The 26,232-nt window shown below is 43.2% G+C and overlaps 1 protein-coding gene and 1 long non-coding RNA gene across 5 annotated transcripts in view; both read right to left on the bottom strand.

The window, feature by feature from the left end:
- The window catches only part of col28a1a (collagen, type XXVIII, alpha 1a), a 30,782-nt gene extending 14,415 nt beyond the window's left edge, over positions 1-16,367 (bottom strand). For 2 of the 4 annotated variants that reach the window (XM_068333787.1, XM_068333791.1), the window contains exons 1-27: positions 16,277-16,367; positions 15,140-15,293; positions 13,259-13,824; positions 12,960-12,980; positions 12,406-12,465; positions 11,698-11,751; positions 11,556-11,600; positions 11,359-11,385; positions 11,114-11,158; positions 10,996-11,040; positions 8,672-8,725; positions 6,531-6,599; positions 6,329-6,397; positions 6,028-6,096; positions 5,823-5,891; positions 5,647-5,715; positions 5,498-5,566; positions 5,186-5,254; positions 5,030-5,101; positions 4,820-4,888; positions 4,300-4,371; positions 3,332-3,400; positions 1,995-2,063; positions 1,324-1,392; positions 1,142-1,210; positions 244-312; positions 50-118 (exon numbers count right to left, since the gene is read on the bottom strand). In XM_068333787.1, the coding sequence (XP_068189888.1) occupies positions 50-118; positions 244-312; positions 1,142-1,210; positions 1,324-1,392; positions 1,995-2,063; positions 3,332-3,400; positions 4,300-4,371; positions 4,820-4,888; positions 5,030-5,101; positions 5,186-5,254; positions 5,498-5,566; positions 5,647-5,715; positions 5,823-5,891; positions 6,028-6,096; positions 6,329-6,397; positions 6,531-6,599; positions 8,672-8,725; positions 10,996-11,040; positions 11,114-11,158; positions 11,359-11,385; positions 11,556-11,600; positions 11,698-11,751; positions 12,406-12,465; positions 12,960-12,980; positions 13,259-13,824; positions 15,140-15,275 (2,163 nt within the window). In that variant the 5' untranslated portion in view covers positions 15,276-15,293; positions 16,277-16,367. Of the gene's footprint in view, positions 1-49; positions 119-243; positions 313-1,141; positions 1,211-1,323; positions 1,393-1,994; positions 2,064-3,331; positions 3,401-4,299; positions 4,372-4,819; positions 4,889-5,029; positions 5,102-5,185; positions 5,255-5,497; positions 5,567-5,646; positions 5,716-5,822; positions 5,892-6,027; positions 6,097-6,328; positions 6,398-6,530; positions 6,600-8,671; positions 8,726-10,995; positions 11,041-11,113; positions 11,159-11,358; positions 11,386-11,555; positions 11,601-11,697; positions 11,752-12,405; positions 12,466-12,959; positions 12,981-13,258; positions 13,825-15,139; positions 15,326-16,131; positions 16,188-16,276 lie in introns of those variants that run through there. The other 2 variants (XM_068333789.1, XM_068333790.1) reach the window with 2 other exon arrangements.
- A 7,708-nt stretch (positions 16,368-24,075) lies between these two features.
- On the bottom strand, positions 24,076-25,185 carry LOC137606905 (uncharacterized). Its single transcript, XR_011037935.1, has 3 exons — positions 24,982-25,185; positions 24,824-24,906; positions 24,076-24,235 (listed from the first exon to the last, which is right to left on the bottom strand). It is a non-coding gene; the product is annotated as an uncharacterized lncRNA (long non-coding RNA).
- Positions 25,186-26,232: the final 1,047 nt, after the last annotated feature.

The following is a 26,232-nucleotide window of genomic DNA, read 5'->3' as shown; positions in this document are numbered from 1 at the left end:
ATTCTAGTCCCACTGTCCTGTCTGACACCAATTGTCAAGTGTTTCTTACCTTTGGTCCCTGGAGTCCCTCTCCTGGAGATCCTGGCAGGCCTCGTGGTCCAGGTTGCCCTATAGAACCCTGTGAATAAAGACGGTACACCGTAGCCACCGCGTTCTAAATAATTTATGATATACATGAAGAAGAAATGGTTTGAAACAACAAAACTTGTTTAACCCCATCCTACTCCACTACTGCACACTTACCTTAGGTCCATAAAGCCCAATTCCAGGAGGTCCCAATGGACCTGGAACCCCTGGTAAGCCTCTGTCACCCTGACACATGACAGGGACAAATACAATTCACTACCAGTTCATCTGATCCAGTCCATGGTTTAGTGCCCCACATTGTAGTCTACATTGCAATCAATTCCATACAGAATTCTCTGTTTCACTTGGCTAACTTCTAGAAATATTTCTACATACTTGAGGAGGCCATAAGACTTTTACATTCTTACTGTGAATAATTCTTAGTTCTTACGACCCCAATTAAAATGTCATGAGTGTAGATTTTATTTAAAAATACTAAACTTCCTTTCTTCTTTTCCCGTTAGTGGTCACATTAGCATGTCATCCTTTTTACATTTTAGATTAACTCTCATATTTGTTTGGCAAAGTGTTTTACTCTGGATGGACCGGAGGGAAGCATACATGAGAAGCATACGCTCCACCACTGATTTACAATCCTTTGTCTTATATTAAAAGGAAGCATAGGTTACTGCTTCATCACCTTTTTCTTTATGAAAACTTCGTTGAGGTATGGGAGCTGACGGAGGGCAGGTCAGTCTTATACCTGGACTCTTTGGCTGTGAAGCTGCTGTCAGGCAGCAGAATGTGGGACTCAGAAGGCAGAAGAACTGAAGAAGCCTCTTGGATGAGAGGCGAAACATCTTCGAGAAACTTTAGTAAAGAACTATGTTCTCAGACGTAGGTTTTGTGACATGTTCCTGAGCCAGTGCTGAAATATCTGTTACATATTCATGTCATCCACTAATTAGCCATTAATCCAGTGCTGTTTGTCCTTTCCCATGTATTCATTGTATTGAAAGATGCCTCCCCAACCCCCATCCCTTCATGAATTCAAAAATAGATAATTGTGCTTCACCTTAGGTCCAGGTAGTCCTTTTCCTTCAGGTCCCATTTCTCCTTGTAGCCCAGGTAAGCCAGGCAGCCCCTAACAGGGACCACAAATAACTTCATCCACGCAATCCTTTTTCTGACAAGCACTAAAAATGACATTTCATTTCACATCATTTCACATCATTTCTGGTATCTATTTCCTCTCACCTGGGGCCCTGGGATGTCATCTCCCTTCATTCCTGCTGGCCCCACAGGCCCAGGATTTCCTTTGTCACCCTGAAGAAGGACGAAATATGAACACAATATGAGCAGAGAGTCAAAAATCCTGTTTGATCTATATATCAGCATTAATAAGTGCAGATGGAGGAGTTACCAGTAGTTTAAACCGACTCCAGTCAATGTGTTTCTGAGAGATCTGACAGCTCGACTGTGACCGGCTGATGAGCCTAAGCTTCAAGGTTCATTTATACATCATTCTATAAATTAGTGGTACAACCAGATGTTCCATGGAGCCGAAACAATCAAATAAGAATGGCTCGTGTGTTTTTACTCACTGCCCAAAGTAGTCCTGCAACACCCAATTCACTGTTCTGTGATTGGCTTTTACTAGCAAGTCAATATTCAGTTCGAGGTGACTTGACAAAAGTTATAAAATGTCTTTTGTAATAGTGGTCAATGGGAAAAAAATGAGTTTGTTTCCATTAAGCACAAACCATTGAAGGAGCTGTGGCAACAAAGCGATCAATAAGCTACTGATGAGGATGTCAGACATTCCTGCTGGGCGTGCTGAGGTCTGCTCACACGTATTATAATGAACATTACATACATAACATTACATTACATGACATGACGTTCATTACATTGTGTGATAATGTTACCTTAGGACCAAGGATTCCTACTCCAGGTTCTCCAACAGGTCCAGCCAGCCCTACTGGCCCCGGATCTCCCTGTGAAGTGCACACAACACTTTATACTTGCTTCTAATACTTATTATGTATGTATTCATACCTACATATACTAATCCTCATCTGTGAGTTAACTGTTCAGAACAGCGATACGGAAAAAAAAGTTCCTACAGGAAGTGTCAGTAGATTATCTTTGGTGGGAAAGAAAACTGCTGTTGAGTTTTGCAAATGTTGGCGAACAGTGGAGTGGCTCCTTGAATTATTAGAGATTAAATATTGTGATGTCATCATGTGGATTATCCATTCATCCACCTATTTATGATATAATGGTTGTGTTTTTGCTCTGGTCATGTTTCTCTGCTCTCCTTCTCCCTCTCTGCAGTGCTGGAGCGTGGCAGGAGGCGGGTCTGGGGTCATGGGCAGGAGGCGGGTCTGGGGTCATGGGCAGGAGGCGGGTCTGGGGTCATGGGCAGGAGGCGGGTCTGGGGTCATGGGCAGGAGGCGGGTCTGGGGTCATGGGCAGGAGGCGGGTCTGGGGTCATGGGCAGGAGGCGGGACTGGGGTCATGGGCAGGAGGCGGGTCTGGGGTCATGGGCAGGAGGCGGGTCTGGGGTCATGGGCAGGAGGCGGGTCTGGACTCGAGGGCAGGAAGCGGGTCTGGGGTCATGGGCAGGAGGCGGGTCTGGGCTCATGGGCAGGAGGCGGGTCTGGGGTCATGGGCAGGAGGCGGGTCTGGGGTCATGGGCAGGAGGCGGGTCTGGACTCGAGGGCAGGAGGTGGGTCTGGGGTCATGGGCAGGAGGCGGGTCTGGGGTCATGGGCAGGAGGCGGGTCTGGGGTCATGGGCAGGAGGCGGGTCTGGGGTCATGGGCAGGAGGCGGGACTGGGGTCATGGGCAGGAGGCGGGTCTGGGGTCATGGGCAGGAGGCGGGTCTGGGCTCGTGGGCAGGAGGCGGGTCTCCACACCTGAGCTTCATCAGGCTGATTACCTGGGGCCTATTTATCCACCCTCTCCCTTTTGTTCAGCACCTGGAGGACTCCCTAGACCTGTACTCTGTGTGGCGCCACATTGCTGACCTTGTGTCATTTGTCTCCAATGTCAAAGTTCTTGAGTTAAAATGCAGTTCCACGTCTCGTTGCGCTTGTTTCTTTACATAATTCTAACAAAACATGAGGTTGACAACAAGAATCCTGTTCAGTGAAAGAGCTTCCATTTATTAGTTGAATAAACACAGTTGGTGAATTAGGAGAACCTACATATCATGTGTCTGCTTGGGTATAAGTGTGTTTGTTACAGACTGAGTCCATCACCTTTTCTCCGGGTAAGCCACGTCCAGGAGATCCAGGTAGTCCTACCATTCCTGGACTGCCAGGTTCTCCCTGATCAGAGAATTCAAGAAAACGTTTGACAGTAGCTGACAGCAATCCAGGATCACACAGCTCTCATGAGGTTTAACTGTCATGAACAAAAGGTCTGACTTCAAGAAGTTCTCACCATCCTGAATTCTGAAGCAAAACTTTGACTCCAAGCCTCCAGTGGTCAGAGTTCTTTATTGAATGTGATCATACTTGATAAGGAGTTACACCAACCTTTTTATTTTATCATTGCATTTGAGGATCTAAAACTAGTACAATATGGTCTAAGTATCCAATGACATAAGACCAGGGGTCTGGTAAAACTTGTCAGCAATAGGGAAGAATTCAGTTTGTACATTTCAGTAGGAATAGATGAATTGAAAATCCTGCTGTGACCAGTCAAACCAGCGCTTCATCATCTGTTCTCTGTAAGCTGCAGCAGAGGCAGCAGAACTTACTAAACTGCTCCTATTTAAAATTCAATTATTTTTTTAGCACTTTGGTCAAATTAGATAAACTTGACATTTTCACTTTGTTGAGTTGTTAAATAGTTCATGTATGAGTGAAGACTTGCTCATCTAAAAATTCTGCAGACACAGATCAAAATTGAGATTTGTGTGGACTCATCTCTACCTCCACCAATGAAATCAAATAGCACGGAAAAGATTTTACAGTAATGTGACAATGTTAGTCCTGCATGCAGACGGGAAATGACATGTGTAAATATATTGTCCTTTATGTTCTTCCAACCGTCTGAAGTCGCTGGAATCACCTGAGTCTATGAACCAAGATAACATATAAACGAACCATTCAGTCATTAAACTGGTGGAGTTATTTAACCAGCTGTAATCTGAGCTACTGGATTACCCATTCCTGTGACATTTCAACCCAGGAGTTTTCAATGGAACCTGTGTGCGACATACCTTAGCCCCTGCAGGTCCTACTGGACCTGGAGACCCAGAGAGTCCCCTTGGACCACGATCCCCTCTGTCTCCCTGTGAAAGAACCAATCACGTAATGTTATCCAGCTCTGGCTCTGTATTACAAAAAAAGGTAGTAGTAAAGGTAAGTAGAGTGTAGCTGGTATCCACATGTGTTTTTTGTTTATCTGGTTTTCTCTCTGTATAAAGTTATACTTAATATCTACTCTGCCACTTAAAGATTAAAGATGTCTTTATTAGTTGTGATCTCACTACCCACTGTGGACACTGTGGACCAAGAATCAATACCTGAAGGATTTCTCTGACAGACAACCTCCGTGGTCAATTCAACATGTTCAATTGGCAGAAAACAAGAAACTGTCACCAATGCACAGTGGAAATATAGCTCAACACATAGTAGAATCTACACACTGGTCATGCATCAGGAGAGTGTTAGTCTGCTGAGTTTTAACACACTAGAAACACGATCATTGGGTGGGACTGGCCACTGGGTAAAGCTGACCTTTTCTCCTGGAGAGCCTCTCCCTGGCGCCCCCTCCAGGCCTCGCAGACCTGGCAACCCCATCTCTCCCTGGTTTAAAAAGCAAGTGGAAAGCATCACAGAGGTTGACATCAGGTGAAATAAAAAGAACAGGTAACCACGGACTGTCCGTCCAGATAAGACCTTGTGATGTCACAACACGGGGCATTTGACCTACAGTCAGTTACTCACCTTGGGCCCAACAACTCCTTCCTCTCCAGGAATCCCTGGTATCCCAGCAGTTCCATCAGTGCCCCGTTCCCCCTGGAGAACCAAGCAAAGCTTGAAACTTCGGAGTCCCACAATTGCTTCTACATTATTTATTCACGGAGATTTAGGAGGTCTTACCTTTGGACCCGGCTCACCAACACCTCTCTCTCCCTGAGGTCCAGGCTCTCCTGGGAAACCCTGATCTCCCTGAAAAGCAATGACGACTAAATGAAGATCAGCTAAGCTCTGGAATTTACATGAGAGGGTATTTACTAGTATATGTTAAATTGTAGCGTATCAGTGAATCAGTAGACTAACTCAGCAACATCGACTATCTGCTAACTTGAGCTAACATTAGCTAACATCATCCCTGCTTTGAAAACGGCTGGAAACCAAAGAGTTCATTGCCTCAGAGCTGCAGCCTCGGATCTCTGATGCTCTGCTACTAACCTTTGATCCAACTATACCCAATCCAGGAGGTCCTCTTGGACCAGAAGGCCCTGCAGGCCCTTGGTCGCCCTAAAGTCAAAGAGAAACATCAGTTTTTAGCTGCAGTTACCCAAACAAAAAATGTCAGTGGCAAGTTTCATTAGCCTTGCCTTTTCTCCCTGGATGCCTGACCCTGGAAATCCCATCAAGCCTGGGAGCCCAGGTGCTCCTGTGTGTCCCTGAGGGTTGGACAATTAAGAGGTCAGACAGGTCAAACTTTATAGCATCACAGATTTTAACTCTAAGACCGTCAGCAATCCCCACAACGTTTAACAAGTATCCATACCTTATCTCCTTTATACCCAAGCCCTGGGGGGCCACGGTTGCCTTTGGGTCCCTCATATCCCCTGTCACCCTGGAAAAAATACACTGGGAGACTTGGTACAATGTTTTCATCAAATTCTGAAGAAAAATGATCCCTGTAGATCAGAGATTGTCTTCAAAAGAAAATACAAATAAAATTAATACTTGAAATATGTCCTGAAATTTACCTTGGAGCCTGGGAGACCCTCACCTGGAAACCCTGGTGGTCCTTGAATCCCTGGTTGCCCTGCAGGACCCTAAACATCAAATAATCCCAAATACCAAAATCAACAGATTAATTGCTGGATGGACAAACAGTTTTGTGAACTGGGAATTTAATTTATGGAGAATCTGACAATCCAGATCCAGCAATTCTGTTCTAACGGTTTGGACTAACCTAAATTGGTGAATCATGGTGAAAACAATCTAAATGTGGGTGTTGCAAACATGAATGTAATTTATGGGTAAAATGTGGGCTTTTGAACTCACAGGAGTCCCTGGTTCACCAGTACCCATTGGTCCAGGTGGGCCCAGTCTTCCTTGGTTGCCCTTGTCACCCTGGAAAAGAGAGTACAGATTAGGGATTAAGGATGCATGAGTAAACAGGATATGCACTGACAACTTGCAGATGGGTACAGTGAGACACAAAATCTTCCTTTTTAATGTTTTTCTATATCAAAGTTAAATGTACCTTGGGACCGGGGAAACCGATGCCATTGTCTCCTGGAGAACCAGGAGAACCTCTCAGTCCTCGCTCACCCTTCGAGAGGAAATATGAATTTACAAACGTGCTCATAACATCACCGCGAGAACATTCTGATTACCTCTGGGAGGTAATCAGATCATCCAGGTTAGTTTGAGGGTCTTTTTATTACATCCTGCTTCGAAGTGATGTATTGTAATTGCCAGTGTTTGTGTGTCCGTCCGTTCGTCCGTTTGTTAGTTTGTTAGTTTGTTAGTTTGTCCATCCAATATCTTCACAACCGTTGCAAATAGCAAGAGGAAACCAAAAGCACATTACTCAGGCAGCAAAGGGGATGAAAATAAGATGATGACCCTGACCTTGAGAAAACTAGGTCAAGGTCAAATTTCAACTTTTGTACACTCAGGAACCTGATAAGATAGAAAGACGAGGGGAAAAGGCCAGTGTGAGTAAGACCATAAATCAAAGCTAGTGCTTTGATCTATGACAGTAGGTCAGAGTACTAGCTTTGATCTTTGACTTATGAAAGTAGGTCAGGGTGAAATTTTGAATTCAGGGGTGTCGTGGGATGTTGCAGTCTGTGACTGCATTGGTTCTAGTTATTTGTTTGAATCTGGATTAGAGTTCAATTGCGATCATGTAGCCAGGTGGAAAAGTCTGTAGCTGTACACGCCAGCTGCGTAGGAAAGGCGTGTACATGTAGTTTCTTGTGAATTTGGTTGTTGTGATTTGTAATGAAAAGCATTTTTCAGTGTAACATCTACTTTGTTTCATATCGTCATCTGCTTAAAGGGACAGTAAAGTTAATTTTAAGTGACATATATGTTATTCATCGTTATGAAAAATAGAAGACAAAAATACATTTTATATGTGTAGCATCATCCGTTTGGTCAAAAAAGCTTAAAATCTTTGCCGCAGCAGCTTCTGCGTTCAGTGGTCACGTGGGCGTCGTACGTCACTGGCGCACAAACTAGCTTAGCAGCCATAAGAAACAATGTAACTCTAGACGCAATTAACTCCAAAACTATCATGGTTACCTGCGCGGTGAACGGTTGTGTCAACAGATCAGCAAGAAGACACAAAGACATGAACCTGTCGTTCTTTAGAATAACTTCTGAGAAGCTAGGGAGGAGATGGAGAGCACGGATAAACCGGGTCAAAAACACCCAGGACCCGAGGATCTGCTGTGGGAAATTTCAGTCAAAACGTGGCAGTGATTGGAAAGTCAGGTGGCAACCACACCAAAAAGTTTGTTCATTCATTCAGCTTCTTGGAAATCCGAGGGCCTGGAAAGTCTGCCCCCACTTCAGCAACAACAGCACCATTTCGACTGGAAACCCTCTCTGGCCTGTCTGCCACGCTCTCTCTGTCTCTGTCTTTCCTTTCCCTGTCTCTGTCCCCAGTATCTTTCCTTTCCCACCCAACCAGTCAAAGCAGATGACCGCCCTCCAGAGTCTGGGTCCTGCTCTGACTTTCTTCCTCAATGAGGGAGTTTTCCACTGCGGCTGTTGCTAATGCTTGCTCTGGAGGGTTCTGTTGGGTTTCTCTGTCTGTTACTGCGTGCCGAGACTCGTGGTTCTTCCAGCAACTTTTCTTTAATACAAAAGTGTTTTAAACCGTGTGTGATAACCCGTGTTGTTCTGGTGTGTGTGTTGTCCTGAGCTGGCCTACGTTTGTGTTCTGCATGTGTTCGCGACACTGGGCGTGAAGGTGAGAGCGAGAGTGCGAGCAGGAGATCATCGTCAGTTCTTCTTTGTTCCTTGTTAAGGCTGGACGCCAAATGCAGACGTTCAAGGAATATTGTGTGTGTCATCCTTGCCCACTCACTATACGAAACACCAGGGGTGTTACAAGTATATAAGAGAGTGGGAAAAGGTAATACAGGTATAAGGTGGTTTAATATCAGTATGGGGAGGGATCATAAACGTTGAAATTACTGTAAATAATAAAATAGTTTGTCGCTCTATCGCAGAATTTAGGTTTTGCGGGTGGTCCTGGAACGCATTAACCGCGAGTAACGAGGGATCACTGTATTTTAATGGCAGTGTCGCTGGTGGAACTACTATGTGTGCTGGCTGGGTCTCTCTTTAGTCTACTTGAACTTGACAGTGTGATATCAGATTTCTTACTTTAGCTCCAGATGGCCCCTCTGCACCTTGGTCTCCAGGTTCTCCCTTGGCTCCCTGGGAGAAGAACAAAGAAGACACACAAAATGAAAACAAGTCAAAATTATGATTAACACACCTACTGGAGTGCAAATGAAACACATCACTTGTCAGCCTCTAGACAGAGCCCTCCATTGACAAACATAAGGCACCATTTGGATTGCAGCCCTGCCAAAAGAGGGTTTGAGCTGACTATTATTGCCCATCCATTTGACCATGTGTAGCAGGTCTGGTAGGGGTGTGACTGGGGGTTTGTTCACGCAAAGAAACTTATGAACGGAATTCACTGACATTTCATATGTGGTGTGTTTGGGAACTAAATGTATACTTCTTATAACTGATGTGTTCATTTGGAATTGTCTTTACATGAGTAGCTACAATCTGATCTGATGTTTTCAGTGTGTTGTCTTCTTCATATTTGCAGAGAGAATAAAAAACAGGCTCAAATCTGACTCCTATGGGAAAACGTCTGCTCAGTGACTACAAACACACATTTCAAGCTTCGATTCCATGTTTAGACAGACTATTTAAGGAGAGGGATGAGGCCTAATCCACAGCTCACATTCCACGTGTGCAGAGCGGTGGATGGACAGAAGGGTATACGGCACTCACTACAGCACGGATGTAGGGGGGCACAGGAATCTTTCAATTTGACCACAAACCCATTCAGGTGTATAGCCTGTGAAGCGTTGTGTCCATAAAGATATGTCTGGTTCACAGGTGGAACACAGGGCGGTAACAGCAGTGCTCTGACTGAGATAGACACAGTGGAGCTTGTTGCAAGATAGAAACAATAATCTCAATAAATTACACTAAAATTAACACAATTAAAAAGCAGTGAAGCCAGAAATCTGAAGGAATATCAATTGTGACAAGTGTTTTGAAATATCAAGAAAGCAGTCAGAGACTACAACATCCCGCGACACCCCTGTTCAACATTTGACCCTGACCTGCACATTTAGTGCTTGTGGCTTCCTGAAAATGTTGCTTTTTGTTTTGTTTTGTTTTGTTTTGTTTTGTTTCTGTCTGTCTGTCTGTCTGCCCGTCTGTCTGTCTGTCTGTCTGTCTGCCCGTCTGTCTGTCTGCCCGTCTGTCTGTCTGTCTGTCTGTCTGTCTGTCTGTCTGTCTGTCTGTCTGTCTGTCTGTCTGTCTGTCTGTCTGTCTGTCTGTCTGTCTGTCTGTCTGTCTGTCTGTCTGTCTGTCTGTCTGTCTGTCACTATGGTGTCCCATTGCTTACGTTTTCACTGAATAACTGCAATTATTGTTAATTCTTATTGCAAAATTATCAATACTACAAGCACTGCAGTATTGTAATATAACATTGAGCCAATGTCCAACTTTAGTTCGCAATGAAAACTTGTGTAGACCAGTGGTGCCCAACCTTTTTTCTCTACGGACCGGTTTAATGTCAGACAATACTTTCACTGACCGTCCTTTAAGGTGTGGTGGATAAATACAACAAAATAAAACGATACAACCACCATAAAAACCTTTGTAAAAACGTTTGTTTCTTGTTGGTTCTGTTAGCTTGGGAGTTTCAGTTTAGCAGTAATTTATTCTGTGTCAGCGGTCGGAGCGGTAGTCATGTGACCGAGGCAAGCATCTCGACAAGCACCAGTAGTTACTCCTAGACAGATGTGGAGGAGAGAATCCACTCATTTAAAACTAAACATTGTTCAGATCATAAATAAAATACAGTTTTCTCACGCTTACTAAAGATGGGCGGCTTCACTACATCGTGGATTTTTAGTAGGGGGTCACGTGATACCGTATGTACATGCTATTGGCTGACAGCGCGCTGCATTCCGAGATTTTTCTTTAATACAAATTTGCTTTAAGCAGACTATAAGAGTGTGGGTGTTCCCGCAACGCGTTCACCGTGAGTAACCGCTACCGATTGACCTGAGCTGATCACCACCTGCAGGTGACGACTTTCTGGGTGTCCAATCTGGAGCTGAGAGGGGTCACAATGTAAAACTAACATGCTACACAAAAAATCTGATCTGAGATATAAAAAAAGAATATAAAAAGCAGAGCGGTGCATGAAGACTGTAGTATAAATACAGCCTTACATTGAGGGACCAGAACTAAACCATGTTACTCATTAATGCTTCTTCTCAGTGATCCAGGAAGAAACTATCAAACCCACCGCTGACAGCTGTCAATAGACCAAGTCAGCTGTTTCTTCAACAGCAATAATTTACTCCTTGTGAAAACAAGGGAGTTGAAACTTTAGGAGAGACCTGCTGGTTAGTATTAACTAATGGAGTAACCCAGTCACACCTTACCTGTTCTCCTCTCAGACCCCTGGGTCCAGGAGATCCATCTGCACCCTAAGGAAAACACCATAACATAATATCAGTACTAAAGACATAAGGATTCAATAAAATAAATGATCAGACCTACCTGTTGTCCCTTTGACCCAGGGACACCACATTCACCCTTTTCTCCCTACAAAGTAAGACCAGCTTTAGGTGACGTAACGCTTAAAGAAATCAGTTTCTACTCTGATGCACATCTGTAAGCACAGGAGCCCACCAAAAACATTATTAACATGTGTTGATGCACTTTCCTGTCTATGATATTTCCATACATTTATTTGAAAATAGATTTGGGGATTATCTATAAATTGATATCAAATGTACACATACCTTTTCCCCTGTGCTGCCAGGTTGACCCTGTAGGGATCAAAATTTGATAAAGACAGTCAGAAAGACAGTTGTTTCATTCATACAGAAACAAAATACTGATTCTTATCATGTTAAGTGTAAAAGAGACGTAAGCACGGTGAAAATCAAAGGACACTTCCTGTTTAGACGTCAATGCAAAAGAAAGTTGAGAGAAATACCTCAAGGCCCTCAATTCCTGGACGTCCATTCAGGCCAGGTTCCCCCTACCACGATGAAGTCCATACAAAAAATAAATAAATCACTGGACACTCCATGGACTCTTTCTGTTACAGTGCTGGATTACAGAGACAATAGACTTACACGAGACCCCTTTGGACCTTTAGGCCCGTCGGACCCCGGCTCGCCTGGTTTCCCCTAGATGAAAGTAAAGGGGGCGATTTCACACAATGAGAATATCTGAACTCTTTTAAGGTTGGGTCCTGTGTGTGCATAGGCATGTGGGAGACAGGTCATCCTCAGTGCAACCTGTCTGCAACCCGGGCCCTACATAAACAGTCAGCTCAGTGCAAAGGCTTCATAGACCTTAGACCTGGACTGTGTTTACTCAGGTCTAATCTTACACCCTCGACTGCAGTGCTACCAGTGAAAACAGCCCTTTCAGGTGGCTCATCACCACCTGCTACAGTTGCACGGTGGGAAACATTTCCTGGTATTTTTTCTGTGGTGTGAATGAAGGCCAGATGTTCCTGCTTCTGGAGGCCATGTTGGGAGAATCCCTCAAAATTCAGGAAGAACAAGGAAACAGCTGAAGCATTTTGGGCTCTGACTGACTCAGAAAGAAGTGAGGGTGAGACGGTCAAGATATGACCTAGATAATCTGGAGGACGAAGCCTGTCCAACAGTCCATTCCCACATCATAAGCCTGAAGGGGCTGGATCAGATGTTCATGAGCTGCATGGTCCAACTACCCAGCAATTCAGTCCACATGCCTCCCAAACTACCTGTGATGGAAAGCAGCTACGAGGCAGAGAAAAGTAATAAAGGGACTGAATAAGTCTGAAATCTCACCGGGTTGCCAGGGTGACCCCGTTGTCCTCTCTCACACAGGCAGGTCTTTGGTTGAGGGCACTGAAATATAAACATGATGGACTTATGTGCTTAGTGACAAACAGAAGGAACAAACACGCCAATCACAGCTCATCTCAGCATCAGCCACTCATCTGCATCTGGGTCGTGGGGCAAAGGTTGAAGCAGGGGAATCCAGACACTCCTGGGTCTGCCTCTGGGTCTCGTCCATGTGGACATACCTGGAACACCTCTCTAGGAAGGTGTGCAGATGCCTGACCAGATGCCTGACCCACCTCAGCTGGCTCCACTCGATGTGGACGCTGCACCGATCTGCCAGTCTAGTTCCCATTACATCATCCCTCACTCATGAATAAGACCCTGAGATACTTGAACTCTTCCACTTGAGGCAGGGCCTCGTCTCCTACCTGGAGTGGGCACTCCACCCTATTTCAGCTGAGAACATCATCATCATCATGTCTATTATAACTAGCTGATGATATTTTAACTTCATTGCTACTCCTTTCCTCTTATTTAATTCCTGGTTTTAGACTCACCCCACTTTTGATGATTGTGCTCTGAAAGAAAAGACAGAGTTAATTAGATTTGGATTGTGCAGACAGTAGAACTCAAGGCAGTACTTAAAGCGTCCTGTCCTGTACATTCAGTTGCATCTTAACTGTGAACCACATCAATACGGCTCAGGTAACTCCTGGGTCTCTAAACACGAGCTACTGACGGGGAAGACAGGTCAAATTCTCCATCCGATCTCTATCAGACCTCACATTCCATCTTCTACCGACTGTTTTCTCATTACCACCATACAACTGAAAGCCCCGACACCAACATGACTCACCAATCCATGGAAGAGTCTGTCGTCCAGGCGGTGGTCGGCGAGGCTGAAGATGTGCTGCTGTGGGGGGGCGCTGGCGACAGATCGCAGTTTGACACTGACGGGACTGTCCTTGGGTGGGTTCGACAGCCTGATGACGAACACCCTGACGTTGTGCTGCTTGGCCTCAGTGGCAGCTCTGACTGCACTGGGGCTGCGTGGGTGGTCCAGTCCATCCGTCATCAGCAGCACCATCCTCAGGCTACTGGAGGACGTCTCGCGGCTGAACACCTGCGTGGCGTTGGTGAGGGCGTAGGCAGAGTAGGTACCGTGGCCGATGATGGTCATGGATGCCACCCGGCTGTGGAAAACGTCCACGTCCTGCCAGTCCCTGAAGTTGTGCTCCACCGACACCGTGCTGCTGTACTGCAGAGCAGCCAAGCGCAGACGCAGACGCACGCCGGCTGCGTGCAGCTGCGTGACCTTGGTGCTGAAGCGCAGGATGAACTCCTTCTGTTGCTCGAAGAGCACCGGCTTGGCTTTCTCTGAGCTGTCAGCGATGAACATGATCTCCACAGGGCAGATGATGGCTGAGCAGAGAAGAACATTATATTCTTATTCAGCACCTTCGTTCACCACAGGAACTCACATCATCATCCCTCTAGTGATCAGGAGAGTTCATCCAGCTTTCAATTCAGTCCTGCTCATTGAAGCATCTTTAAAAGTCAGTTGCATTACTTATAGAACCAAATCAATGTATCAGAACAGTCAATACTGAATCACAGGCTGTCGTCACAAAACAGTTATTCTCCCCCAATACCACAGTTAGAAGGACGCTCAGATTTAGGGATAGTGTCGTACTCCTGTGTTTCTGATAAGCAGCTGCAAAGACAATGGAAGTAGACAATCTGAAGAAACAAATGAAATGTGAGATTAATTATTCTGTTCCTAGATTTGCAAGGGTTGTATCTTTTTTTTTTTGTTGTTGTTTAGTCTATGAAAAAACAAAATTTAAAATCTTAAAATGCTGTGAACACAAAAAATTATATCAAAAATAAATGTACTGTGTTTTAAATATTTATTTGAAATTTTTCAAAAATGTGAAATATTTAAAATATTTCAAAAATTTACTTCACCTTATTTTATTTCAGGAGATATAAAGATTAAGTTTCCCCCATTAAATGTGGCAGAGGAAAAGTAGAAAGTGTTGAGAACAGAAAGTTAACTATTTATTAAGCACAAGGGTCATATCCTTACATTATTGAATGTATAATGAATAACTAAATGTAATGTAAAATGAATGTAACTACTCCTTATTTAAATTAATTTAATTAACTAACTAAATATAACTTAACTACTCATTAATGTTAAATAATGTTAAATAACCATGAATTTATTGAACTTCAAGTTACAAATAGTAGCACTGAAACAGTGTGTGTGTGTGTGTGTGTGTTTCTCTGTTCTAACATGAATCTTTTTAATCTGTCGGGTTATTAAACCCACAGAACTCCATCAATCAAGGATCAAACTATCAATCAATAAAGAAAAATAACATCAGACACAAGTTAGGACGTTAACTTTGATCAGCATGTTTTTGTCAGTGTTAAAATGAGCTGAACTACTGCATTGTGGGAAATGTAGTTTTGTTCAAAGCACACTTTTGACCTATTTACTTTTAGTCACTCTGACCTTTTTTGCTCTCGGGCCACATTAAATGATGTGGAGGGCCACATTTGGCCCCCGGGCCTTGAGTTTGAAACCTGTGCTCTAAATCATCACCACCAGTCTCAGAGACATGGGCTCTGTCCCAGAAGCTCAGGTGTCAGCGGAGGAAGACAACAGTGTGAACTCACTTTTATCAGAGAGCCCTTTAGCGCTGACACGTTCAGAGTTGTTAACACTTACTTTTGGCCTCATTAAGGATGACGTCGTTATCGTCTCTCTGCTCTTTTTTTCTTTTCTTTTGGCCACAGGTTGGACTGGACAGGGCCAACGCAACCATCACAATCTTTAGGAACCACCACATCATCACCATCATCATCGCTCAGTCCAGCTTCGCCTGGAAAACGGTCCACATGACAAATAAGTCTCCTGGCAGGACGAGGCAGTGAACAGCAAAGTCACTTTACAATCACGTCACATTAAGTCTGCAGGAATTTCTTGTGAACAAAAAAGGGAGACGACCCTAAAACCCCAGCTCACAGGACGCTGTCAGACTCCTGGAGCGCCTTCAAATGTCTGCTAAGGTCTAACTGGATTTATGACGGCCGCCACGGGCTGTCACCTTCTTATAAGTAGAACTCTACTGGAGCATTTATGACCTTGAATCCATGTAATAATGTACAATTTGAGGTGTTAGCTAAACACAGCAATTCAACAATCAATCAGTCAATCAGGTTGTATTTATATAGCGCTTAACCATGGCAACAGACATTTCAAAGAGCTTTAACAGACAGAGAAACCCAACTGAACCCTCCAGAGCGTACGAGACAGCGGCGGGGAAAAACTCCCTCATTGAGGAAGAAACTGCGGGCAGGACCCAGACTCTTTAGGTTAAAATGTATTTACTTATATTGACTGTCCAATCACTGCTCCTCAGTACCCCTGGTTTCTACTGACAGTACTATAACTACAAATACTTTCTAATACCTTGACCAGAAAAATGTCACTTACTATAAGTAGTGCAAATAACAACAACAACAATAACAACAACAACAATAATAATAACAATAATAATAATAACAATGATAACAATAATAATAATAATAATAATAACAATAATAATATAATAATAATAATATAATAATAATATAATAATAATATAATAATAATAATAATAATAATAATAATAATAATAATAATAATAATAATAATAATATCGTAGCATAACTTCTCACTTCCTAAAAAGGTCTACAACTTTTTCTACGGTTTGAAGTTCATTCATCGTCATGCACCCCCGCCGTGTCCGCCGTCGCGGGTCACAGGAAGCTCGTTAAGAAAATAAAACCCACGCTAACAGAAGCTGGTCGTTTGGACACGTACCTGCGTGGCCGTGTGAGCAGGTTAGTCCCTCAGTGGCCCTCAGGAGCAGGTTAGTCCCTCAGTGGCCCTCAGGAGCTCAGTCGGGTCTGCAGACAGCCTCACTGCGGCCGCAGCTCAACGCCATCTGGCTTCCACAACGCCTTCCGGTTGTTTCCTTCACAATAAAATGTAAAAACCACAATAAAGGAGCGTGTAAGGATTTTTGTGTACGGCATTTTACATTTGATGTAATTATTTAATTTTGTTATGAGGCACATGTTCTGAGTTTTAGTTAGAATTTGTGTGCAGTGGGTTTTTATGAATGACAGTAGTTTTATTTTGTAGGGTCTGGAAGCGCTCTGCCGCTGCAGGTATTTAACCTACCTGTCTATTCTGAGAAGGTGTCGAAAGATACGTAATTCTAGCTCAACCAAACTAAACTGAGTTAAACTTGAAAATTAAAATAAAACATTAAAGTATTAATTAATCATACTGTAAACGTATTGCTGATGGACACACCCACACTAATGACGGCTGATTCTGACGTCTGACAGCTATGATAATTTATGTGCATGTAGTTTGGAAGTCTGTGAGCTCTGGACCAGTTAGGCTGTCATAAAATAAGCTCATAAACACTAGAATCCTGTGAGGCAACGTGATGCAGGCCTACAAACCCACAACCCAGGAAGTTCATTCATTTACTTTAGCATGGGCTGAATTTGCCATCTGGTTGATTTAAACATGGATGCATTCATGAATTAATTTAGAAATGATTGTTAATAAATGCACAGTTCACATTCAGAGCACTCTAAGCTCAGATTGTGACTAAATATCCTCATAGATACTAACCCCTGCAATCTTTTTCCCCCAAGAAAATCAGAATCAGCTTTACTTACTAAATTTGTGCATGCAAACAAGAAATCTCTCTCTGGAACACCTTTATTTATAACACATGAGGTGTTGGGAGTTTTAAGCTAAAAAAAACAAACAAACAAGTGAAATACAAATGATAAGACGCACGGCCCTGCAATGAGTGAATGACCAAGAAGAGCCGTAAACAGTGTACTTCAGAAAAACGGTGGTAAAGTGAGACGTCTGTGAAGGTTCTCATCCATCAAGTCGTGGTAATTCAGAGTTGTTTAAATCAATCCACTGGACCATAAGACTGACCCTGTAGACTGGTGGTGGATTTAGAGAGAAGGTTCTGTCAGGCCAATCAGAGGAGGTGATGAGGACATTATGGCCAGGATCTGTGGGGTCTTCAGAGATGTTAGCTGCCTGAGTCTTGACCCTGGACTGATACCGGTCCTGAATGGAGGGAAGGTCTCCCTGGTGATCCTCACAGGAGACCGGATCGCCCGTCGTTTTGTGGCAGATCCAAACTACACGGTTGTAGTTGTGTACAGGACAAACTGAATGATGGCTGTGTAGAAGATGACCAGCAGCTCCTGGGGCAGGTGGAACTTCCTGAGCTGTTGCAGGAAGTAAAACTTCGAGAAATGTTTTTACAATTCCTACCAGACAAAGTTTCATAATAAAGCACGTAAAACATTCAAGTAAAGCCTGAAAGAAGCACAAGATCTTCTCATGTTTCCCCTTTATTACAGATTGGACATCAAACATTTCTCAGCATTGACATTTCAGCACTGTGAGACCTGTCAGACCCTTACCCTTAGGACCATGAGGACCTTAGACTTGACTCATTTAAACAGAGTGATGGAGCTGCAGGCTCCACGTAAAGTGTATAAGTCGCCACGATCGTAACACCAAACACCATTGGTTGCAACTGATTTTTATTTATTTAAAACATTGTTAATAAGCTCATTATAAGGGTTTGTTTCAGGTACATATCATGTAATTCATATTGTATTACATATTGCGCATACGGAGGTTCAGAGGAAGGATGAGTGTGGGAAGAATCTGGTCCTGACTGTGGAGCACTCTGTCTGCAGACTGCTCTGTGTTACGATAACACAGCCAGGCGGCAAAAACACCAAAACCAGTGTAGAGAGCACATCCTGCTGCAGGATGACATATTTTGATAGACCATCAGACTTTTTACAACACAACCAGACAAGTTCTGGATGGCATGGCCAGGAAAGCTGCCAATGGTTGGTAGAGGATGTGTTTCACAGCTCACACACAGGAGTAAGATAAAAACACACCAGTTAACTATGTAGAGACACATGGAAAGAAACTGGGAGAGATGAATATAATTTTTTTTTAAAACATTAGCAACTGACAATGTCATTAAAATGTAAATATTCCAGGAACAAAGACGCTGATGTTGAAACAGAAAGACAAGCAACGATACATAAACCAATTCCCCTAGCCATGAAACATAAGTACAGTAATCTCTTGTTACTCGTGGTTAATGCGTTCCAAGACCACCCGTGAATAACGACATTCCGCGGCATAGCGATGAACTATTAATCTTAACATTTATGGTAATTTAAACGTTTCTGAACCCCCCCATACTGATATTAAACCACCTTCTGTTTGTATTACCTTTTCCTACTCTCTGATAGACTGTTTAAAGCACTTTAAGAAAAGTGTGTTTAATACACACAAGTGCGCTGTGTTCCGTGAGTCTTGGAACACAGCGCACTTCCTGATGCTGTCAGCCAATACAATGTGCGTACAATGTTATTGGCTGACCCACTAAAAATCTATGATGTAGTCAAGCCGCGCATCTTGAAGAGTGAATAACGAGGGATTACTGTACTCGTACAACAACCGGCAGCACAATGGCGTAGTTAGTAGCTGTTGATTCACAGCAGGAAAGTATTGGTTCGATTCCACCTGGAAACTATCAATGCAGAGTTTGTTGGTTCTCGTCATGGCTGCCAGGGTTCTCCCTCTGATTTCCTCTCACCAAAAACATGCAGCTCAGGTCAGTAGGAATTGTAGGTATGAGTGTGAGCACCAGTAGGTGTTTGTCTTTCTGCGTGGCCAGTAAAGAAATGGCTACTTGTCCGGGGTGTACCCTGGTTCTTGCCCACAGCCAACTAGAATTCTGTCAAATTCGTGTTGGATATAGCTCAGCTAGATATAGATCAGTTAGACATAGATCGGTTAGATATAGATCAGTTAGATATAGATCAATTAGATATAGATCAGTTAGATATAGATCAGTTCCAGCTGATCAACAATCTGAAGTTTCTGGTGTTTTACTTGCTCCATCAGAGAAAAACATAATGTTCCAGGTGTGTTCACCTGACTGCTCTCCCTCACACGGTAGTGTGTCTTGCCTGTACTACAGCTCTCTGGTCTCTGATATTATGTTCAGTAGATATTGTTGTCAGTAGACGGTGTATGTCACGGTACATTTCTTGATCCTGTCTTTCTCCCTTTCCGTCAGCAAAACTAACAACTTTACCCCTTGTGCTGATTTTCAGTTCTCACTATTTGCTGTTTCTTTCTGTAAGTTCTGTTGAACTTTGTTGAAATTAAACCTGCATCCCGTTTACTCTGTATCTGGGTCCCTGGCAATTCCTTCTACAAACCATAATACTGTTGCCTATTTGAACCAATGAACCTCTGTAATTTAGTAATTGTTCAGTTAGGTGTTTCTGACCATCTTTTGTTTCTGCTTTTCCATCTTTTTGTTGCTGACATAACATTTAAGATAAGCATTCAATATTTTTACAGGGGGAAAAAACATGGTGCACAACTTCAGAGACTTTGTCTTAATACCATTTTATTTGAACGCCAAGGTTGATTAAGAACATGTACAACCATTAAACGTATCAGAAAACGTACGGTAGGGTCTGAGAGGATGGGGTAGTTCATAGCCTTGATGGTGCCACCCTTCTTTGTATGGGAATGACTGTAGGGTGTTTCCACAAGGGAGACTGTGATGTTAACCAAAGCGGTCTGGAACAGGAACTGGACCAAGACCCCCAGTCGTGAAGCACAGTGCCTCAGGGTGTGAGGGCAGGTGTTATTGCAGCATATTTGAATCAGGAATATACAACAATAATGTCCAAATTTGAACCTGAATAAAAATGAACTAATGGGTTTTCCAAGGGAATGTATAGAATTAATATTCAATCTGACAATCAATGTGTTAAGCTCTATTTGCAATTCTTTTTTTTTTAAATGTTTCTTGATAGTAACAGAAATATTGTCCACAGTCAGGTTCCAGGAGCAGCTATTTGGTTATATTCAATACTTTGAGATGAATAGTACTATGGATGTAACTGTAGACCTACCACTGTATATTTACAGCAGTAACAGGCTGTAGAGGCAGAGTTACAGCCTTGAAGTCTATAATTCTCATGTGAAGTGCTAGCAGGTATCTTCTTGAACTTACCACACTTGGATCATATGTCGAGGTTCCTCCTGGCACTTCAAACGCTGTCTGACAGCTTCTTATGGTAGGTCCAAAAGCCCTGCTCAGAGGCCCTGACAGGCATGTAGGAGAGATATGCAGAGGTTGTGTCAGACATGTTGACTCACATTGGCTGCTGTAGTTGCCTGTGACTTTAGGATAAAACCAATGTGTCTACCCTGGTATGTGGAACATGAACTACTGAACTCTATAAATATCATAATTGATTGAATGTTGACTTTAACAGCTCTGTGGAGAAGTTAATGCAGACAAATCTGGGTTAACAAGGAGAACAAAATGGCCTTGTGAAAATTCACCTCACCAAAAGAAAAAAGAAAAGAAAAAGAGAAACAAAAAGGCCGAAAGGGGGTGGGAAAGGTATGTCATTATGACTAGGAATGACTTACGCTATGTCATTGTGAACTATGAATGTTATGTCATGAGATTTTGTTCAGTCAAGGTGGACCACCTGTTTTCCTGCAGGTTCTCATCTCCCTCCCTTGACTGCATTCCAAGAGAGGCTGGGTTCCAAACCGCCACTGTTGAGGTAGCTGCCTGGAACTGTTGCTGTATTGTTGTTGGTGTTGGTCTTGGTTGTAATGCCGGAACCTGGTCACTGAGGTGGTTCAGAAGCTTGTCTCTGGCCAATCCTAAGGGCTGGATGAGATTCAACCGGATTTTGATTCGCTGACATTGACACAGTTTTTCATCGCAGTGCCTGGGATGAAACTCGGCACCGAAAAGTCCTTGTTCTCTGTTAGACCAGTAAAGATGACTCTCTCCAGGTTGAGGATCAGTTGCTGCCCCAAGTGGAGGAGTTCAGTAATCAGTGGGTCTTGTTCATGAGTGGGATTGTAATGGAGTGTTGATAAATTGGGGCACAATTTGTCTATCAATGATAGATGGTGATGATGGAACTGCAACAGTCTGTTGAAGTGATATGGAAGCTAGACCATTACTCCATTTCAATCCGTGTTCCAACCCTCACCTATGTAGTTAAACTCTAGGTAATGAGTGAAAGTACTAGGTACTAGCTGTTGACAGATCCCTCTGCAGAGCGTCTGGGCTGGCTTTAAAGACAGGGTGAAGAGCCCTGTCATTTGGGAGGGGCTCAGAGAGCTGCTGCTACTCCACATCAAAAAGAGTTAGATGGTCCTGGCATCTGGCTGGATTGCCCTCTGGATGCCTCCACTGGGGGGGTGGGGGGTGGCATGTCCTAGTGGAAGGAGGCCCTGGACGGACTATATGTCTACTGTCTTAATTTACCCCAGAAATTAAAAGATAGCTAGGGAGAGGGAGTTTAGGGCAAGTAATAATTTGATCTCGTTACCAACCATTTTGTGTTCTGTAGAACAGGGTCTCAGACAGTGCACGTCTTGTACTGAATACTGAGGTGATGCCATTTTGACATTCAAGGACAGGTTCCAGGTTAAATTAAGGCTCATCATGTGAGTGGGATCTGTGGCCAACGAGGAACTCCAGGGAAAACTCAAAAAAGTGTCTCATCTGAAATTTTAGACAGAATGGTAGATTAGGTCAGTTACATTGATCACTTCTGTAATTGTTCCCCATCATCTGTGTTTTTGAGTTTTATATATAAAACTGAAAAACATATATACATACATTATAAAAAATTTACACACACACACACACACACACACACACACACACACACAAACACACACATATAAAAGATGATGGGGAACAATTACAGAGCACAACAACCCAGCAGTTGGTGAACGCAGCCTAAAATTCCTATACCAACTCAAAACTTCATGGTATCTGCAAATGGGATGTAATGAAAGAACTAATTTAAAAAACAACAACTACCTAGTCTATATGTTAGTAAAGTCACTAATGTCAATGAAGAAGTACAGTTCTAAAAGAGCATTACAAAATATATGCATCTCATTCTAGCTAAAAAAAATCCATACACTAATAGAATGACAGTAACTAGTAGATCAGGGATATGCTTTTATTCTTAGTATTTACACTGTGGTTTTTGCAGTGAATAGACCCTTTATTACAAATTTGATCAATTACTTGCTGTAAAAGACAAAGTTAATTAATCACTTTGATTAGCAAAAAAACAAAACAAAACAAAAACAAATACATTTCCAAAAGTCTTTCGTTTGTGGGATGCTTTCAGAACAAAATAGAGTTCCTGAGTGTAAAAGGAAATGTCACATTGGAAATGTTATGAGAGGGGGGGGGGAGAGAGAGAGAGAGAGAGAGAGAGAGAGAGAGAGAGAGAGAGAGAGAGAGAGAGAGAGAGAGGACCTCTAGAAGCAGCTGCTGCCACGGTAACAGTGTCTGGTCTTGCTAGGACATCTGTCTTCCTCCAGGACGCTGCCCTGCAGCTGTCGTCAGACAGGAGGCGCTTGTGTTTTATAGCTGCTGACATGATCATCCCGCCCCTCTGTCATGATATACACATCTTAACACAGGATTGACACTGACTTATATTTTGTGTCAAGCGCTGCCTTTGTCAATTTTATGTCTTAATTCTGATGCAATTGGTGTTAATCCTTCTGTTAAATGATGGATCCTACAAATTAAATACCCTGTCAGAACACTCTAAAAATCCACTACGTCACTTCACTACTTTTATTTGATGGCATAACTACTCATTACTCTTTTAAGAGTTGACAAACTGATTCAAGCTTTATTATACTGCTAGTATTTTAATTCACTGGTATTACTTTAAAAATGTGCATAACAATGATGAAAAAAGATTTTTTTCAAATTGAGAAGAATTCAAATAAAGATACATTTAAAGGTGTTTAAAGGTCCCGTATTATGGTTTTTTAATCCATGTTGTTCAGCTGCCATATATCCAACTACACTGTATTTGAAATGTCTTGCCCCATTTCAATTCCAGGTTTTCAAAAGCTTGATCTCTGATTCAGTTTAAGGGTCAGCCATCTTGTGCTCAAAAACATGTGACATCTCATCCATGACGGTTTTTCAATTCTGACATCCTGGAATACCATCCAGGTAGTCACACTCCTGTTGTAACAAAAAAAGGTGCTCCGCCCCTGGGCATGTGATCAATTTTAGTGACGTCACACAGGTGTGAATTGTTGTGGTTACTGGGTATACAGGCCAATACTGCCTTGTAGGGATATGACACCAAATTGGTGTGAAATAAGTCATATCTAAAATATAAAGAGAACAAAAGGTAGACTACCTTTGTCTCAACAGACCTTAGAGGATTATTCTGCTTCTGTTGTAGAAAGGTCTGTTCCTATTGTGGCGAGAGCGGAGTATGGGGTGGTGAGGAATACCGGAATTGAGTCGACAACGCCACCTGGGGAATTGCACCCCAGGAAATCCTAAACTCAGATTGATCACACAGGTCCGTTATACCACTGGGGCGAGACTGTTTTCCATTAAAACAAACAAATTTTTATTAACAAAAGAATTAAAATAATACAATATGTGGCACACACCAGTTATGCCATACTATAGGGTGAGCACTGGGGTCAAAAGGAAATAAGGGCTGGGGCTCCAGGCTTACCAAGCGGCAGGGACAACCAAAATCAAACGAATCACCCAGTGACACTGCACACACTCAAACCAAAAAAAGGGATCGTGAAGAACGCGCCACCACCAAGGATAAAACTGCCGCTGTCAGCCCGCAGCACCTAACAGAAAAGGAAAAACAATTAAAACAACAGAACAGCACAAACTGGTGTGGACTAAATGATGATTTACATCATTTAAATATACAAACTAATTCAATAAACTAATGGTAAATAACAAAATGTAACTGAGAATGAATTAACCAAAATAAGAACAGAACCAAAATAAAGAACCAAATGAACAAAAGGAAAGTCAAAGAGCCAAATAATCCAAAATCAAATGTGCCATACTTCAATAAAATGGTTAAGAGGGCCAGTATGAGATAAAACCAGTATAAAAGGGCCAAGACTAAGCCATTATAAAAGGGCCAGGGCTAATGAGAAGAGCCAGGGCTAATGAGAAGAGCCAGGGCTAATGAGAAGAGCCAGGGCTAATGAGAAGAGCCAGGGTAGCAGCGTGGCCCAAGGAGTAGTGGTCCGTGGTGTCCTGTAATGGCCAGCGCGCCGCAAGCACAGCACACCCCAGGCAACGGGAGGATGTGCGTCTCAAACACGCATGGGGTACACAGCCTGGGATTTACACAGAGATGTTAATGAGCTGGTGCGTGGAAACACAGCAAACGAAGGCGGACAAAGCGCAAACTAACATACCAGAGCGGGCAGGTAGACAGACGCGCTGAGCAGAGCTCCACACAGGTCAGCCCCTCTCCCTCGGCCCCCGACAGCCAGCCACACTGGAACAGGTGGAGATCGTGTCACCACAGTGCGCATTACGCACCCACAGGAGGGAAAGATGGCAGGGTGCTTACCTGGGCGAGACGGTTGGGTACCTAAATGGCGACCACACGACAGGTTCAAACCACCCAAATGGGAAGCCGTCTGGGGAAACTGAGCTGCCGATGCCACGCCAAACAATTTGCGGCCACGCTGAGCCACAGCCACTACGGGAGTGCACGAGGAGCAGGAGAGAGCGGGCGCGACCGCACGCACCTGAATATAACAGTGTGCGTAGCACCGCCCCCCCCATCAGTGCGCCACAGCTGTGCGTAAAAGGCTGACACAGTGCCAAACGGTGACAGGGAGGGAAATAGCCTCTGGCTACACTATGAAAAAACTGTGAATTTGACCTGTGTAAAGACTTCAGAGATTGACTTGCCTTTGGCTCAAGAAACTTCACAGAATTATCTTGCTCTTTTGTAGAAAATTTTGATCCCGTATAAATCCTGTGAGGTTCAACTTTGGCATTACAGACACGTGAGTGATGATTAACTCTTCCATGGTAAATATTTTTGTGGTATCATTCCGATTCAAGGATTTCAGAATGTTGTTTTCTGGAAAAGTTGAAGGGAATCTGTCTACCACTTTGTCTGCATAGATTCTCTGATATCCAGGTCAAGTGGAAAAATTGATATCAAACAAGGCACCTCTAAAATATATAGAGAACAAAGGGTAGACTTCCTTTGTCTCACCAGACCTTAGAGGATTATTCTACCTCTGTTGTAGAAAGGTCTGTTCCTATGAAAAAGCTCTGAATTTGACCTGTGTCAAAGACTTCAGAGATTGACTTACCTTTGTCTCACCAAACTTCAGAGGATTGTCTTGCTCTTTTGTAGAACTGTCTGATCCCATACAAATCCTGTGAGGTTCAACTTTTGCGACATACTTGATGGATGAATAAATCTTCAATTGGTAAATATTTTTTGTGTTTCCTTCCAATTCAAAAGTTTCAGAAGCTTGTTTTCTGGCACAGCTGAAGTGAGCCTGTCAGCCATCTTGTCAGCGTGGGTTCTCAGACAACCAGGTCCGGGGGACAAATTGATTTCCAACAAGTCATGTCTAAAATATATAGACAACAAAGGGTAGACTACCTTTGTCTCACCAGACCTTAGAGGATTATTCTGCCTCTGTTGTAGAAAGGTCTGTTCCTATCAAAAAACTGAATTTGACCTCTGTCAAAGACTTCAGAGATTGACTTACCTTTGCCTCACCAAACTTCAGAGGATTGTCTTGCTCTTTTGTAGAACTGTCTGATCCCATATAAATCCTGTGAGTTTCGACTT

Source organism: Antennarius striatus, chromosome 14 (assembly GCF_040054535.1).
Source record: "Antennarius striatus isolate MH-2024 chromosome 14, ASM4005453v1, whole genome shotgun sequence".
In the NCBI taxonomy this organism is placed as follows: Eukaryota; Metazoa; Chordata; class Actinopteri; order Lophiiformes; family Antennariidae; genus Antennarius; species Antennarius striatus.
Note: the sequence above shows the minus strand (reverse complement) of the source record. Positions and strands in the feature narration are given on the sequence as shown.